Source organism: Hyla sarda, chromosome 1 (genome assembly GCF_029499605.1).
Source record: "Hyla sarda isolate aHylSar1 chromosome 1, aHylSar1.hap1, whole genome shotgun sequence".
In the NCBI taxonomy this organism is placed as follows: Eukaryota; Metazoa; Chordata; class Amphibia; order Anura; family Hylidae; genus Hyla; species Hyla sarda.
Genome location: NC_079189.1, coordinates 576,145,212 through 576,162,727, shown reverse-complemented (window position 1 = coordinate 576,162,727; position 17,516 = coordinate 576,145,212). Strand labels below are relative to the sequence as shown.

The 17,516-nt window shown below is 45.0% G+C and overlaps 1 protein-coding gene across 7 annotated transcripts in view; it reads right to left on the bottom strand.

Annotated features, from left to right (window-relative positions):
- ALPK2 (alpha kinase 2) overlaps positions 1 to 17,516 on the bottom strand; it is a 281,066-nt gene that overhangs the window by 40,849 nt on the left and 222,701 nt on the right. For all 7 annotated transcript variants that reach the window (XR_008848519.1, XM_056544329.1, XM_056544340.1 and 4 more), the window contains 3 exons: positions 17,092 to 17,219; positions 16,389 to 16,424; positions 9,831 to 10,105 (listed from right to left, as the gene is read on the bottom strand). Coding sequence is in view for 6 of the 7 variants with exons in the window: in XM_056544329.1 (XP_056400304.1) it covers positions 9,831 to 10,105; positions 16,389 to 16,424; positions 17,092 to 17,219 (439 nt within the window). In the remaining variant the exon portion in view is untranslated. The remainder of the gene's footprint in view (positions 1 to 9,830; positions 10,106 to 16,388; positions 16,425 to 17,091; positions 17,220 to 17,516) is intronic.

Below are 17,516 nucleotides of genomic sequence, written 5' to 3'. Positions count from 1 at the left end.
GCGGACCTCCGGAGGTTTCAAAACTACAACTCCCAGCAAGCCCGGACAGCCGATGGCTGCCCGGGCTTGCTGGGAGTTGTAGTTTTGAAACCTCTGGAGGTCCGCAGGTTGAAGACCACTGAGGGCGAATGATGAGAAGAGGATGATGAAGGGGGGGGGGTGTGGGGATGATGAAGGGGGGTGGGGATGATGAAGGGGGGGGTGTGGGATGATTACAAGGGGATGATGAAGGGGGGATGTGTGGGATGATAAGGGGATGTGTGGGATGATGACAAGGGGATGATGAAGGGGGGATGTGTGGGATGATGACAAGGGGATGATGAAGGGGGGATGTGTGGGATAAGGGGATGTGTGGGATGATGACAAGGGGATGATGAAGGGGGGATGTGTGGGATAAGGGGATGTGTGGGATGATGACAAGGGGATGATGAAGGGGGGATGTGTGGGATGATGACAAGGGGATGATGAAGGGGGGATGTGTGGGATGATGACAAGGGGATGATGAAGGGGGGATGTGTGGGATAAGGGGATGTGTGGGATGATGACAAGGGGATGATGAAGGGGGGATGTGTGGGATGATGACAAGGGGATGATGAAGGGGGGATGTGTGGGATGATGACAAGGGGATGATGAAGGGGGGATGTGTGGGATAAGGGGATGTGTGGGATGATGACAAGGGGATGATGAAGGGGGGATGTGTGGGATAAGGGGATGTGTGGGATGATGACAAGGGGATGATGAAGGGGGGATGTGTGGGATGATGACAAGGGGATGATGAAGGGGGGATGTGTGGGATGATAAGGGGATGTGTGGGATGATGACAAGGGGATGATGAAGGGGGGATGTGTGGGATGATAAGGGGATGTGTGGGATGATGACAAGGGGATGATGAAGGGGGGATGTGTGGGATGATGAGAAGGGGATGATGAGGATGTTAATGACGGGTCTGGATGATGACAGGGGGGATGAGGTATTTCCCACCCTAGGCTTATACTCGAGTCAATAACTTTTCCTGGGATTTTGGGTTGAAATTAGGGGTCTCGGCTTATACTCGGGTCGGCTTATACTCGAGTATATACGGTATATCCCTAATGAGTCCCTATTGAGTTGATCCAGGGGAAGGCAAAAAACCCTCATACTAGAGGTAAAAATTACTTCCTGACTCCAAATATGGCATCAGAATAAATCCCTGGATCAATGTTCTGTCTCTATAAATCTAATATACATAACCAGCGATGTTCTTACTCTCCAAAAATGCATCCAGACCTCTTTTGAACTCTTTACAGAGTTCACCATGACCACCTCCTCCAGGAGAGAATTCCACAGTCTCACTGCTCTAACAGTAAAGAACCCCTGTCTGTGCTGGTGTAGAAACCTTCTTTGCTATAGACGTAGCGGATGCCCCCTTGTTATAGATACAGCCCTGGGTATAAATAGATTATGGAGAGATCTCTGTACTGTCCCCTGATATATTTATACATAGTTATTAGGTCGCCCCTAATTCTTCTTTTTTTTTTAAACTAAATAACCCTAATTCTGATAATCTTTCTGGGTACTGTATTCCTCCCATTCCCCATATTACTCTGGTTGCCCATCTTTGAACCCTCTCCAGCTCCACTATATCTTTCTTGTACACTGGTGCCCAGTACTGTACACAGTATTCTGTGTGTGGTCTGACTAGTGATTTGTACAGTGGTAGAATTATTTCCTTGTCGTTGGCATCTATGCCCCTATTGATGCACCCCATGATTTTATTTGCCTTGGCAGCAGCTGCCCGACACTGGTCACTACAGCTAAATTTACTGTTAAATAAGACTCCCAAGTCCTTTTCCATGTCAGTCATCCTAAGTGTTCTCCCATTTAATATATAACCCCGTCCCGGATTTTTTTCCCCCATGTACATTACCTTATCTGCCACTTCTCAGCCCAACCTCCAACCTATCCAAATCCATTTGTAACAGTGCACTGTCCTCTATAGTGTTTACCGCTTTACAGAGTTAGCATCATCTGCAAAGATTGCTACTTTACTATTCAACCCCTCTATAAGGTCATTAATAATTATATTAAATAGAACAGGACCCAAGACGGACCCCTGTGGTACCCCACTAGTAACAGTCACCCAATCAGAATAAGTACCATTAATAACCACCCTCTGTTTCCTATCACTGAGTCAGTTACTTACCCACTTACACACATTCTCCCCCAGCCCCATCCTTCTCATTTTATGCACCAATCTTTTATGTGGAATCGTATCAAATGCTTTGGAAAAATCCAGATATACGACATCCAGCGATTGCCCCTGGTCCAGTCTGGAGCTCACCTCCACATAAAAGCTGATCAGGTTAGTTTGACAGGACCGATCCCTCATAAAGCCATGCTGATATGGTGTCATACATTTATTTTTATCAAGATACTCCAAAATAGCATCTCTTAGAAAATCCTCAAACAATTTACATACAAAGGAGGTTAAACTAACAGGTCTGTAATTTCTGGGGTCACCTTTTGTCCCCTTTTTAAATATTCGCAGCACATTTGCCATGCGCCAGTCCTGGGGAACAGTCCCTGTTTCTGTAGAATCCCTGAATATTAAAGCACAATGACTACATATTTGAAGCATGTAAAATAATAAATGTATAGAACATATATAGAAGCACACTAAGCTTATGCAGATAGTAGCTATATAGAGGCCACAGAATTACAGTAGCTACAAGTGACGGTGTTGTACACACATCAGTCACCACACGGTCAGCAAATCAAATCTATGGCATCACTCCCCTAGAGAATATTATACCAAGATGAATACAGAACGGACATCCCCCCTACTCTTTAGATATAGGAAATGCAAGTGACGCAATCGTCAACACTATTGGGGGATATAAGTGACACAAACGTTAACACTAGTCTATCTGCCTAACCACACACAACGGAACAACTTTTTAGATATAGCATAATATATATATATATATATATATATATATATATATATATATATACACACAGTATATCTAACGGTACTAAATTTGGCAGGAGCTGCAGGAACTCCGTGGATATATTTTTATTTATGACAAAAAATGTAGTGAAGGATGAGCAACTATGCTAAATCTGCACTAATGTTGATGCATTGATATGCATAGGCCACGTCCCCTTTCTCTGCAGAAGAAAGTTGGATGATCTATATACTAAACCTACTACAATCTGGAAATGGAGATTTTTTTTCTTTTAAATCAATTGGTGGCAGAAAGTTAAACATATTTGTAAATTACTTCTATAAAAAAATCTTAATCTTTCCAGTACTTATTAGCTGCTGAATGCTACAGAGGAAATTCCTTTCTTTTTGGAACACTGATGACATCACGAGCACAGTGCTCTCTGCTGACATCTCTGTCCTTTTTAGCAACGATGCATGGTGGCTCAGTGGTTAGCACTGCTGCCTTGCAGTACTGGGGTTTTGGGTTCAAATCCCACTAAGGACAACAATAAATAAAGCGTTATTATTATTGTAATAAAGTCAGCAGATAGATCTGTGCTCGTGATGTCATCAGAGAGCATTCCAAAAAGAAAATAATTTCCTCTGTTGTATTCAGCAGCTAATAAGTACAGGGAGGATTAAGATTTTTTAATAGAAGTAATTTACAAATATGTTTAGCTTTCTGCCACCAGTTGATTTAAAAGAAAAAAGGTTTTCACCGAAGTACCCCTTTAATATATCTATTCGCTATCTCAATTGTCACAATGACATCCACGTCTTAACTCTGATTCTTACCATCTAAGAAGTTAACTTGTTGTTACCAGTTGCGTGTAACAAAGTAGCTATTGTATATAGGAACAAAGAAAAGAGGAAAAAACATAATACCTAACTATAATGTTATCAGGTATATTTCCATGACACACAGCAGCACCTGGGACAGTCTCTCAGGGCCTTCATCTTGGCATGTACCCCCCCCCCCCCCCCCATGGGGTGGGTGGAGATGTCTTACTACCTCATGACATCTTCTGGTGTCCTCTGTTCCCATCAACCGCCATTACTTCCTGTCCCCAGGTGCTTTTATGATCTCTTGCTGTCAATCATGTAGACCCCGTGGTACGAACTTCTTAACCAATGGGTATAAATGACATCCCCAGGACAGTGGAAGATCCCCCCGTGACAGCACTGTGCAAATTCCCCTGCAGATGGCGCTATGCAGTACCCATCTACAGGAAAATTACCAGTGACCACACAGATATAATTGAGACATGGAACCTCTACCGGTATGTCAGCAAGTGTCATATATTTTGGCTTTGTTAGATGATAGCGGCCACCTGGTCTCATTTGCCATGAGATTGATTTGGAGCTTTCTCATTATCGGCCTTTTGTTATTGTAGAAATGGGAATATGCTGGAATTGATGTCAGCATATTCCAGGTTACACAATTTAATGTTTTTTTTTATTAAAGTGATCTCTGAATGAGCAGTTTACACCCCCAAATTGTGACTGAATGAAACCACCATACTATAACTGAACAATACCGCCATATTGTGACTGAATAAAACCACCATACTATAACAGAACAATACCGCCAAATTGTGACTGAATAAAACCACCATACTATAACAGAACAATACCGCCAAATTGTGACTGAATAAAACCACCATGCTATAACAGAAAAATACAGCCATATTGTGACTGAATAAAACCACCATACTATAACAGAAGAATACCGCCATATTGTGACTGAATAAAACCACCATACTATAACAGAACAATACCCCCAAATTGTGACTGAATAAAACACCATACTATAACAGAACAATACCGCCATGTTGTGACTGAATAACATCGCCATACCGTAAAAGGACAACACCGCCTACCATGACTGAGTTACAATGCCACACAGGAACAGAACAATACCGCCCTACGGTGACTAAATTACAACGCCAGAACAGAACAATGTACAGAGAATTGTCGGTGCTGCATAGCAGGAGTGCTGCTCCCTCATTAACAGTAGGGGGGGGGGGGGGGCCCAGAGGAGGGGGTTGGCGCTGTGCTAGTGTATAGTGGAAGGGCTGTGCCATCGTTAACAGAAGGGGGTCAGGGGTGGGTAAGGGGGTGCATGCCCCTGGATATGTGGATAGTTATTAGATCAGTGTTTCCCAACCAAGGTACCTCCAGATGTTGCAAACCTACCACTCCCAGCATGACTGTCAGGGCATGCTGGGAGTTGTAGTTTTGCAACACCTGGAGGTACCCTGGTTGGGAAACACTGTATTAGATGGATGGATAGATAGATAGATAAATAGATAGATATGAGATAGATATGAGGTAGATAGATATGAGATAGATAGATATGAGATAGATAGATAGATAAATAGATAGATGTGAGATAGATATGAGGTAGATAGATATGAGAGAGATAGATAGATAGATAAATAGATAGATATGAGATAGATATGAGGTAGATACATATGAGAGAGATAGATAGATAAATAGATATGAGATAGATAGATAAATAGATAGATATGAGATAGATATGAGGTAGATAGATATGAGAGAGATAGATAGATATGAGATAGATAGATATGAAGAAGGCTTTCTTGCGCACGTTGTGTGAGATGAGCGCTGCCGGGCGAGACCTGAGTGAGGACCAGAGAGCTTCCTTGAAGGGGACGGAGTTGCGCCCCCATCAAGAAGGAGCTCTAGGCACCAACCTGCCTTGCCTATGCCTGGCGCCGGCCCTGAAAACATCCACTTTCAATATCTTACTATGGGGGCTAACAAAGTGTGAGGGGGATTAGCCATGGCACATTGTGGCTACAGAAAGCATCACTCTCTTTAAATAACTTGTTCTGCCCATGTGTGGGTACTTGCTGCTGGGATTCCTGGGGCATCAGAAGTGGGACACCTGCTGGCAGGCCTGGTGCAAGGAATTTGGGGCGAAGGCAAATTTTGCTGCCCATTGGCTCCACCCTTTGACACACCCTACCTTACTACTGGGGTGACACACTGTAACAAACCTCCTCCTCATGTAATCACCTTACTACTGGGGTGACACACTGTAACAAACCTCCTCATGTAATCACCTTACTACTGGGGTGACACACTGTAACAAACCTCCTCATCATGTAATCTCCTTACTACTGGGGTGACACACTGAAACAAACCCCCTCTTAATGGATTAACCTTCCTACTGGGGTGACACACTGTAACAAACCTCCTCCTCATGTTATCTCCTTACTACTGGGGTGACACACTGTAACAAACCTCCTCCTCATGTAATCACCATACTACTAAGGTGACATACTGTAACAAACCTCCTCCTCATGTAATCTCCTTACTACTGGGGTGACACACTGTAACAAACCTCCTCCTCATGTAATCTCCTTACTACTAGGGTGACACACTGTAACAAACCTCCCCCTCATGTAATATCTTTACTACTGGAGTAACACACTGTAACAAACCTCCTCCTCATGTAATCTCCTTACTACTGGGGTGACACACTGTAACAAACCTCCTCCTCATGTAATCTCCTTACTACTGGGGTGGCACACTGTAACAAACCTCCTCCTCATGTAATCTCCTTACTACTGGGGTGACACACTGTAACAAACCTCCTCCTCATGAAATGTCTTTACTACTGGAGTGACACACTGTAACAAACCTCCTCCTCATGTAATGTCTTTACTACTGGGGTGACATACTGTAACAAACCCCTCCTCATGTAATCTCCTTACTACTGGGGTGACACACTGTAACAAACCCCCTCCTCATGTAATCTCCTTACTACTGGGGTGACACACTGTAACAAACACCCTCCTCATGTAATCTCCTTAGAGATGATCAGAATTTTTTCCTCCCTGCTCCAGTACATCATTTATATGGCAACCTGTGCCGATAGTGTAGGGCACCACAGAAAGTACATACAGGAGCAGGGACTCCAGTTAAAAGGTTTCCCTGCTTCTGTCCATTAACCAATAATGCCTTCACTGTATGCCTTACTGCTCAGTTAACTACCAGGTATAAAGGGATAAAATGAATGTCAACTGTCAAGGTATAGCTTCCAGGGGCTGAGTGGGGCTAAAAACCAGCCTTGAAAAATTATCATACCAGCCCCACAGCATTGCGTCATTGTGGCAGCCGACAGCTGCAGGGAAGGGACAGGGAAGCCCGGCATTTGTTTTGCCAGGCCTCCATAAGAGAACTATGTTGTGGCTGTGCCCTGAAGTTAAAGGGCGCAGCCGCAACATACATGACAGAAATGTGGTATTAAAGGAGTACTCCAGGATGGGAAAATTGTCCTTCATACTGCCAGCAGTAAAAGAAAATAAAGAGGTACATACCTCCCTTTGCTCCCCCGGTGCCTCCGGTAACCTGCTCCGGCCTCCGCCGCGATCCTCTTCCTGGTTGCCGGGGGTCGGTGAGTCATACTGAACTCAGCCAATCACTGGCCACAGCGAAGTCCCGCCTCAGCCGGCGATATGCTGAGTGGCAGTGTGAAGTTATCGGCCCCAGCAGCAGGGACTTCCAAGGTGGGACTTCGCTGTGGCCAGTGATTGGCTGAGTGCGGTATGACTCACTGACTACCGGCAACCAGGAAGAGGATCGCGGTGGAGGCCAGAGCGGGTTACCGGAGGAGCAACGGAAGGTATGTACCTCTTTATTTTTTTACTGCGAGCAGTATGAAGGACAATTTTCCCATCCTTTCCCATTTTCCCATAGTATTTCTTTAATGCTATGTAAAATCCACTTGGGGAAGACAGTAAGAAAATAAAAACCCTCTCTTCTTTGCTCTTGCGCTGCCACCAGAATCATGCAACTCAGTTCCTGGTGTCCAGAGCTTCTGGATTAGGTGAGGTTACACAGCTGCTCATTCAATTGGTCTCACAGGTCTCCCCTCTCCAGCCCCCCACATCACAGGTCTCTTCTCTCCAGCCCCCCACATCACAGGTCTCCCCTCTCCAGGCCCCCACATCACAGGTCTCCCCTCTCCAGCCCCCCACATCACAGGTCTCCCCTCTCCAGCCCCCACATCACAGGTCTCCCCTCTCCACCCCCCCCCCCCACATCACAGGTCTCCCCTCTCCAGCCCCCCACATCACAGGTCTCCCCTCTCAAGCCCCCCACATCACAGGTCTCCCCTCTCTAGCCCCCCACATCACAGATCTCCCCTCTCCAGCCCCCCACATCACAGGTCTCCTCTCTCCAGCCCCCCACATCACAGGTCTCCCCTCTCCAGGCCCCCACATCACAGGTCTCCCCTCTCCAGCCCCCCACATCACAGGTCTCCCCTCTCCAGCCCCCCACATCACAGGTCTCCCCTCTCCAGCCCCGCACATCACAGGTCTCCTCTCTCCAGCCCCCCACATCACAGGTCTCCCCTCTCCAGGCCCCCACATCACAGGTCTCCCCTCTCCAGCCCCCCACATCACAGGTCTCCCCTCTCCAGCCCCCCACATCACAGGTCTCCCCTCTCCCGCCCCCCACATCACAGGTCTCCCCTTTCCAGCCCCCCACATCACAGGTCTCCCCTTTCCAGCCCCCCACATCCCAGGTCTCCTCTCTCCAGGCCCCCACATCACAGGTCTCCCCTCTCCAGCCCCCCACATACCAGATCTCCCCTCTCCAGCCCCCCACATCACAGGTCTCCCCTCTCCAGCCCCCCACATAACATGTCTCCCCTCTCCAGCCCCCCACATCACAGGTCTCCCCTCTCCAGCCCCCCACATCACAGGTCTCCCCTCTCCGGCCCCCCCCATCACAGGTCTCCCACACACACACACCACATAACAGGTCTCCCCTCTCCAGCCCCCCCCCACATCACAAGTCTCCCCTCTCCAGCCCCCCACATCACAGGTCTCCACTCTCCAGCCCCCCACATCACAGGTCTCCCCTCTCCAGCCCCCCACATCACAGGTCTCCCCTCTCCAGCCCCCCACATCACAGGTCTCCCCTCTCCAGCCCCCCACAAGACAGGTCTCCTCTCTCCCGCCCCTCACATCACAGGTCTCTCCTCTCCAGCCCCCCACATCACAGGTCTCCCCTCTCTAGCCCCCCACATCACAGGTCTCCCCTCTCTAGCCCCCCACAAGACAGGTCTCCTCTCTCCCGCCCCTCACATCACAGGTCTCTCCTCTCCAGCCCCCCACATCACAGGTCTCCCCTCTCCAGCCCCCCACATTACAGGTCTCCTCTCTCCAGCCCCCCACATCACAGGTCTCCCCTCTCCAGCCCCCCCCCCCACATCACAGGTCTCCCCTCTCCCGCCCCCCACATAACAGGTGTCCCCTCTCCAGCCCCCCACATCACAGGTCTCCCCTCTCCAGCTCCCCCCCACATCACAGGTCTCCCCTCTCCTGCCCCCCACATCACAGGTCTCCCCTCTCCCGCCCCCCCACATAACAGGTCTCCCACACACACACATCACATAACAGGACTCTCACCCCTTCCCCTTACATAGCAATAACATTAGGTTTCCCTCTCCTCTCACCCAGTATAGTAGATCTTCCCCTGAGCAGCTGCAGTCACTGTATGCCGACAGGAGGAGGGGCCAGGAGCAGAGAGAAAGCAGAGAGTAGAGGCCGAAGTGAGTGTCCTGTGTGTACAGCTCCCAGTACAGACCCTGTAGCCCCCCGACCTCCGCTCACTGTATCAGCCTGTCAGTCTCAGGTCCTGTGTGTGATGCTGAAGTTGTGGTGTACACAGGTCCTGGCACTCCTGACAGACTGATATAGTGACTTGTCGGCAGCCCCTGCTCCAGACATTGCCGGCCCACAGAGCGGCCGGCCGGGAATTTTCCCGGCATCTTGGTAGGCCAGCTTTGACATATAACAGAGATCTATAACATATATGTTACCTGCACAGCAAGCTTGTAATTCTTTTGCACCAGTTCGTCGTTGTTTTTTGCCCCATACGCAATGGCGTTGTGCACTTTGAGTACACACAAATGTCCAGGGTTAAAAACAGGGAACAGTCCACACATGACTTTGCTCCGAAAGGCTTTACGGTGGACTCCTTCTCCAAAGTGCAATTCATCTGTAGCTATCCGCCCATGAAGATTTCCTCCAAAGTACATGTCAGTGATGAAATCTTCTCGGAAGAAGAGCTGGTTAAACTCAATTTCTTCTCCGCCTAGAAAATTATCAATGATTGACAATATTAAGACATTTCTGGAAATATCAGGAATATGCCATATATTGTTCCTTGTGGGTCATTCTCATAACATCAAATTTGCACTGTCTAGTATGTACTTGCCTAGAGGTGTAACCTGAACCTCCTCATACCCAATGCAAAATTAATCAAAGGGACCAACAACTATCATAACTGTCCTATTTATAGTACTAGGCCCCTATGTTTTGGGGCTACAGTCATGGCGGTAAATGTTGGCACCCCTGAAATTCTTCTAGAAAATGAAGTATTTCTCACAGAAAAGGATTGCAGTAACACATGTTTTGCTATACACATGTTTATTCCCTTTGTGAGAATTGGAACTAAATCAAAAAAGGGAGGAAAAAAGCAAATTGGACATAAAGTCACACCAAACTCCAAAAATGGGCTGGACAAAATTATTGGCACCCTTTCAAAATTGTGGAAAAATAAGATTGTTTCAAGCATGTGATGCTCCTTTATACTCACCTGGGGCAAGTAACAGGTGTGGGCAATATGGAAATCACACCTGAAAGCAGATAAAAAGGAGAGAAGTTCACTTAGTCTTTGCATTGTGTGTCTGTGTGTGCCAGACTAAGCATGGACAACAGAAAGAGGAGAAGAGAACTGTCTGAGGACTTGAGAACCAAAATTGTGGAAAAATATCAACAATCTCAAGGTTACAAGTCCATCTCCAGAGATCTAGATTTGCCTTCGTCCACAGAGCGCAACATTATCAAGAAGTTTGCAACCCATGGCACTGTAGCTAATCTCCCTGGGAATAGATGGAATAGAAAAATTGATGAAAGGTGTCAACGCAGGATAGTCTGGTGGAAAAGCATCCCCAAACAAGTTCCAAAGATATTTAAGCTGTCCTGCAGGTTCAGGGAGCATCACTGTCAGCGCAAACTATCCGTCTACATTTAAATGAAATGAAACGCTATGGGAGGACCCAGGAGGACCCCACTGCTGACACAGACATAAAAAAGGACCACTACATTTTGCTAAAATGAACTTGAGTAAGCCAAAATCCTACAGAAAAACGTCTTGTGGACAGATGAGACGAAGATAGAGCTTTTTGGTAAAGCACATCATTCTACTGTTTACCGAAAACGGAACGAGGCCTACAAAAAAAAGAACACAGTACCTACAGTGAAATATGGTGGAGGTTCAATGATGTTTTAGGGTTGTTTTGCTGCCTCTGGCACTGGGTGCCTTGAATGTGTGCAAGGCATCATGAAATCTGAGGATTACCAACAAAATTTGGGACGCACTGTACAGCCCAGTGTCAGAAAGCTGGGTTTGCATCCAAGATTTTGGGTCTTCCAGCAGGACAATGACCCCAAACATACCTCAAAAAGCACCCAGAAATAGATGGCAACAAAGCGCTGGAGAGTTCTGAAGTGGCCAGAAATGAGTCCAGATCTAAATCCCATGGAACACCAGTGGAGAGATCTTAAAATTGTTGTTGGGAAAAGGCGCCCTTCCAATAAGAGAGACCTGGAGCAGTTTGCAAAGGAAGAGTGGTCCAACATTCCGGCTGAGAGGTGTAAGAAGCCTATTGATCGTTATAGGAAGCGACTGATTTCAGTTATTTATTCCAAAGGGTGTGCAACCAAATATTAAGTTATGGGTGCCAATAATTTTGTTCAGCCCATTTTTGAAGTTTGGTGTGACATTATGTGAAATTTGCTTTTTTGTCCTGCCTTTTTTTTTGTTTTAGTTTCAATACACACAAAGGGAATAAATATGTGTATAGCAAAATGTGTTACTGCAAACCTTTTCTGTGAGAAATTCTTCATTTTCTAGAAAAATGTCAGGGGTGCCAACATTTATGGCCATGACTGTATGTGTATGTACAACCACTGCATCCTTCTTAGCTATCTTAGCTATCCCCCCATACTTGCTCCTACTCTCCAAAGTTCCTTTAGACTATATGAATTTGTACTCTTTGTACTCTTCTTTTTGTTTTTTCTTACTACAGCATATGTATATTAAACAGTACCAATATAAACAAGCATCCCATAAGGTGATGTCGATGGAAAATGAAACCGATAGTTTTGGCTTTTAAAAAACGTGAATGAGTAAAAAGGCTGTGGCCAAAAATTGCTACATTGGGAAGGTGTTATTTATTTATTATTATCTTTTTGTATCACTAAATGAGAACTGTTTATATTGTTTATACAATATATAATGTTTATATTATTTATTGATTCCAAACACAGTCCCATAGACACAGGGGGCGCTGATTTTGGAGAAAAAAACAACCAAACCCTCCGGACAACTCTTTTAATGTCATCATGGAATCTTAAAGTCACTAAATGTGATGACATTTCCATCATGCGTTATTTATAATTGTCCGGTCATTGCTGCCGATTCCATTAAATGCCCAAATGGCGAATGACTAATTTTTGGAAAATGAAATGGAGTAGACACTTGAGGTGTCAGAGGAGTACACTCTGTCCGCTCCTGAAGACATGTGCTGAGGGATGTCTATATTTAGTCGTCTTTTTACTGCGGAGACAGGATGATGAAAGCTAATAATGTATCTGGACGGCTCCATCACACTTGTCTTATGGAGAAATTATATTCCTGGATAGGTGATCGGATTTGTCTGGCAGAGATATTCATCTGTCACCTTGTAAAATGTCCTTTCCTACTTCTCTCCGAGCATTTACTCTTATCATTATTGGACTCGGCACTTTCTGACGGCTGACAGACACGCTGTGTCATATTCCAGTAAATCATGCACGCTCTGAATTAGAGCTGGATCATCAGATTTCTGCATTGTTTGGATCTTTCCGAAATACTATACCAAGTGGTCACAAATCCCGACCACCGTGACTCGGTCCAGTGCCATCAAATCGCTTCCATTTCTCACCACTGATCCAACGCTAGGGATTCATAGTTTTATAGCATCATGGAAAAACGCATGAGTATTTTTTTAAAGCCGAATTTCCACTACTTTTCTGGCGTTAAAGGGCTTGTCATGTCAAATTCTTTATTAATGGCCAAAAGTAAAAAGGAATAGTCCACCGAGAATGTCATACAATAAACATGTAAAATACCATGCTGTAATGTCGTGAACCAAGAAGAACCTATAGAATATCTATAGAATCTGTAAGTCATAGGAGGCATGTTATTACTGTTCCACAATCACTTCTGGTTTTTTTTTCCAAACAGTTATAACAAAGTGAGGATGTGAAAGAATAGAGAGATAAAGGGGAAAAAGAGAAAGAAACTAAGGAGAATAAAATAAAAGAGACATCAACCAGGGTGGTCTACAAGAAGAGCTCTATAGGCTACAGTCCATACTGCGTATAATGTGTCCAGAGACTCATGGATGGAGGATGCGAGATCCTTCATGTATGTCAGGTCACTTATATTGGTAAGCTATAATGAAATTGGAGCAGCGTCCATCTTTTTCCAGGATAGCGGAATGCACGACAAGGCAGACATGACCATAAAACGTAAAATGTATTTTTCACATACCTTAGTGGATTTCTTGCAGTGCTAGAGGAGGAAAAATTCCAGGCCCAAATCCATTGTCAGACCTGTGACCACTCTGATCACCTGCTTCACTTGGACAGGACCAAAATGTATGAAGGAGAGTACCTTATGTCCGCAACCTGAGGAAACGGTGCATGTAGCTGTGCAGGTATTCTGTACCAGAACGAAAGGAGTTTGTAATAAGCTTCCGTGTACTAAGAGCAAATGGAGGATTTATGGGCTAGAATAAGAATTCCCATCCTTTGTGAAGGTGAGAGGTTGAGGTCTGCCTTCCCTTTCAGCAAAAAAGGTGGTGGAGGTAGATGCTGGGAGGTTTGAAGCATCGACTAGATCATGGACAAGGTGTGATGTATCTGGCCAGGGCACATAAAGAACTCTTCTAAATTCACAAGGTGAGAGAGTAGAGATCCCAAAGGTTGTGGTTTGGAGATGGAACATAAGTTGTCAGCCAATGGATGGATCCCCCATCCCTAAATCTGTTTACGTAAGTCCAGGAGCAGAATACTTGGTCCTTTACACCAGGAGGGAAAGAAGGGTTCACCAAAAACTGTGATTAGAGAAGACTTAAAGGGGTCCTCTGGTAGAAATCTTTTATTTTTTTTTTATTTTTTTTATTAACTGGTGACAGAAAGTCAAACAGTTTTGTTAATGAGTACTATACAAAAAGAATTTTTGAGGCTCAAGGTCTTTGGATAAGGAACACACTTGTTGGTTAAAATATATGAAATATTTATTAATTACTTAATTACTATCAACTGATAGTCCGGGATCACAGGGCCCTTGTAAATCCACGGAATCAGAATATTCATAAAAAATATAAAATCATAAAATTCATATGTATATTCATAAAATAAAATTATAAATATACATCTATAGATGTATGAGACCACTGAAAAGGGTAGCAGCTATTTCAAATCGGCACTAAGGATAGTATTTGTATATAGATAATGTCCATCAAAGTGCCAGTGCAGTCCTGAAAAAATATATAACAAAGTCTATCACATTTATGAATGTCCTTTCAAGACAGTAAAGTGGCAGTTGAATAATATTCAGGTGTCTGTGGCTCCAGACTTAGATGTCGCTCTGTATGTTATATAGAGCAATCCTAGGATGCTGTATTCCACAGCGGTAAATTCAAACTATGCGCATAGTGTTTGGAAAAGGTTTAGCTCACCGGTCCTGATGCGATTCTCGGGAGGTAACTTTACCGTTCCTTGCTTGTACTCAGCGATGTCAGGCAGCCGTCTGTCCCCGCTCTCTGGCCTGAGAGCGCACCGCTGGAGTCTCTGCCGACTCCTATTCGCGCGATGTTAGCAGATGGTGGGCGATAGATACAGGGGCTGCTGCTGCGCTTGCAAGGCAGGTAATCCAGGTGGCGTCCTCGTGTAGAGAGCGCGCGCTCCCGGTCTCTGACCGCGCGCTCAGAATTGTCCGTGTGATAGCCGGTAATAGCTCTGGACTGCAAATGATGATAGTGGTCTCATACGTCTCTTAGGGGGGGTCGCCGGACACGTTTCAGCACCCACTAGGTGCTTTCTTCAGCGGCTTAGACTTCTATTAAAAATCTTAAACCTTCCAGTACTTATCAGCTGCTGTATTTAGTTGTTCTTTTCTGTCTGTCCACAGTGCTCTCTGCTGACACCTCTGTAGATGTCAGGAACTGTCCAGAGCAGGATAGGTTTGCTATGGGGAGTTGCTCATACTCTGGACAGTTCCTGACATGGACAGAGTTGTCAGCAGAGAGCACTGTGGTCAGACAGAAAAGAGCAACTCAATTTCCTCTGAAGCATACAGCAGCTGATAAGTACTGGAAGGATTAAGATTTTTTTTTATAGAAGTAATTTACAAATCTATTTAACTTTCTGGAGCCAGTTGATATACATTTTTTTTCCCACCGTAGTACCCCTTTAACCAGTAAGAAAAAGAAGTGAACCGATGTTGTGGAGCAGTGGAGAAGTTTGCAGCTCAGAGTCAAATAAGAGCGAAGAGATTTCAGCTGTGGATGGATCGGCCATGGAAGGCAGGATGGGGGGGGGGGGGTACTCAAATGCAACTCAGGGCTTTAGGGTGTCATGACGGCATCTGTCGATCACTCAGGTCACATGACATGCGTAGAAAGATCTGGGAAACCTTTTCCATAGATCCTTTTGATCTGTAAAGGAGGGCCTTTAATATCCAAACAGGTTTCTGACTCCAGGAAAAGTGATTCTCACCAAAGACCAATGACAAACCATTTAAAAAAATGTTGGCCTAGTCAGGTGCTGTTCTAGCAATCATCTGTAATATGAAATCCCCACAGATCACCAGGAAAGTTGCAGTCAGTCATACATTTTCTATGCAGCGGCCACTACAGGGGAAGTGTGGTATTACACCAAAAAACAAGTCTGTAAAGGACAGAAAGGCAGTCTATTATGTAGCAGATAGACTCACTTTAGAATCTGTCTCCTCATTCTCATCTGAACAACTAGACGCTGACTGATCAAAACTTTTGACATGTCCGATGTTTTTTTTTTTTTAAATGATGGTAAGGCTTTGAGGACATGTTCATCTAAAGTTACGCAGCTACGGAGCTATCATTTAGTCACAAGGTCACCCAGGCTTTTTAGAAATTCATTGTAGCCCCCTTCTTTGCAGTACCTCATGCTAGATTAGATTAGGGTTTTCTTGGTGGGGTAGAAGGTTAGGTTCCCCCAAAGGTATAGGCCACTACATCAATCATAAATATATCTACACAGACATTATGATAGTCCAAATTTACCTTCCGAATCCTGGTTGTGTGCCAGATGGTCCAACACTGTAAAGACAAAATAAAGATTTGTCAGTAGATAATTGTCTATAGTGCAGTGGTCTCCAAACTGTGGACCTCAAGATGTTGCAAAACTACAACTCCCAGCATGCCGACAGCCTACGGCTGTCGGCATGCTGGGAGTTGTAGTTCTGCAATATTTGGAGGTCCACAGTTTGGAGACCACTGTCATAGAGTATAAAAGGGTAGACAAAATAAGGATTTGTCAGTGACTAGATATTGTCTATAGTGCAGTGGTCTCTAAACCGTGGATGTCTAGATGTTGAAAAACTACAATTCCCAGCATGCCCAGACAGCCGTAGGCTGTCGGCATGCTGGGAGTAATGGTTTTGCAATATATGGAGGTCCACAGTTTGGAGACCACTGTCATAGAGTATAAAAGGGTAGACAAAATAAGGATTAGTCCGTGACTAGATATTGCCTATAGTGCAGTGGTCTCCAAATTATGGACCTCCAGATGTTGCAAAACTACAACTCCCAGCATGCCCAGACAGCCATAGGAGAGTTGTAGTTTTGCAACATCTGGAGGTCCACAGTTTGGAGATCACTGTTATAGAGTATATAAGGGTAGATGTTTGGATGTATTGCACTAGTGTTCCCCGACTTGGAGGTCTCCAGCTGTTGTAAAACTACAACCCCTTCAGTGGACAATTACCTTCTGCCGTCAAGTGGAATTCAGTGGCCACTTTTCCGTGTATGTTCTTCAGGGTGCAGCTGTATTGTCCTTGGTCTTTCTTACTGGTCTGCACTATAGCGAGAGATACCGGAGAATCATCTTTAGAACTGGAATGAGAGAAAATATTCTGTAATACACAAAATAGTGCCATGCTGTGCCGAAATATTACCGACATTAAACTGCTATATAGTATCCAATAGTATAGCATGTAATAGTGACAAACATGGAGCGTTTAACAGTACCATACTAGCTAAAATAATCCCCAATACTGTCATATAATGGGGGAGATTTATCATAAACCTGTCCAGAGGAGAAGTTGCTGAGTTGCCCATAGCAACCAATCAGATCGGTGCTTTCATTTTTCAGAGGCCTTGTTAAAAATGAAAGAAGCGATCTGATTGGTT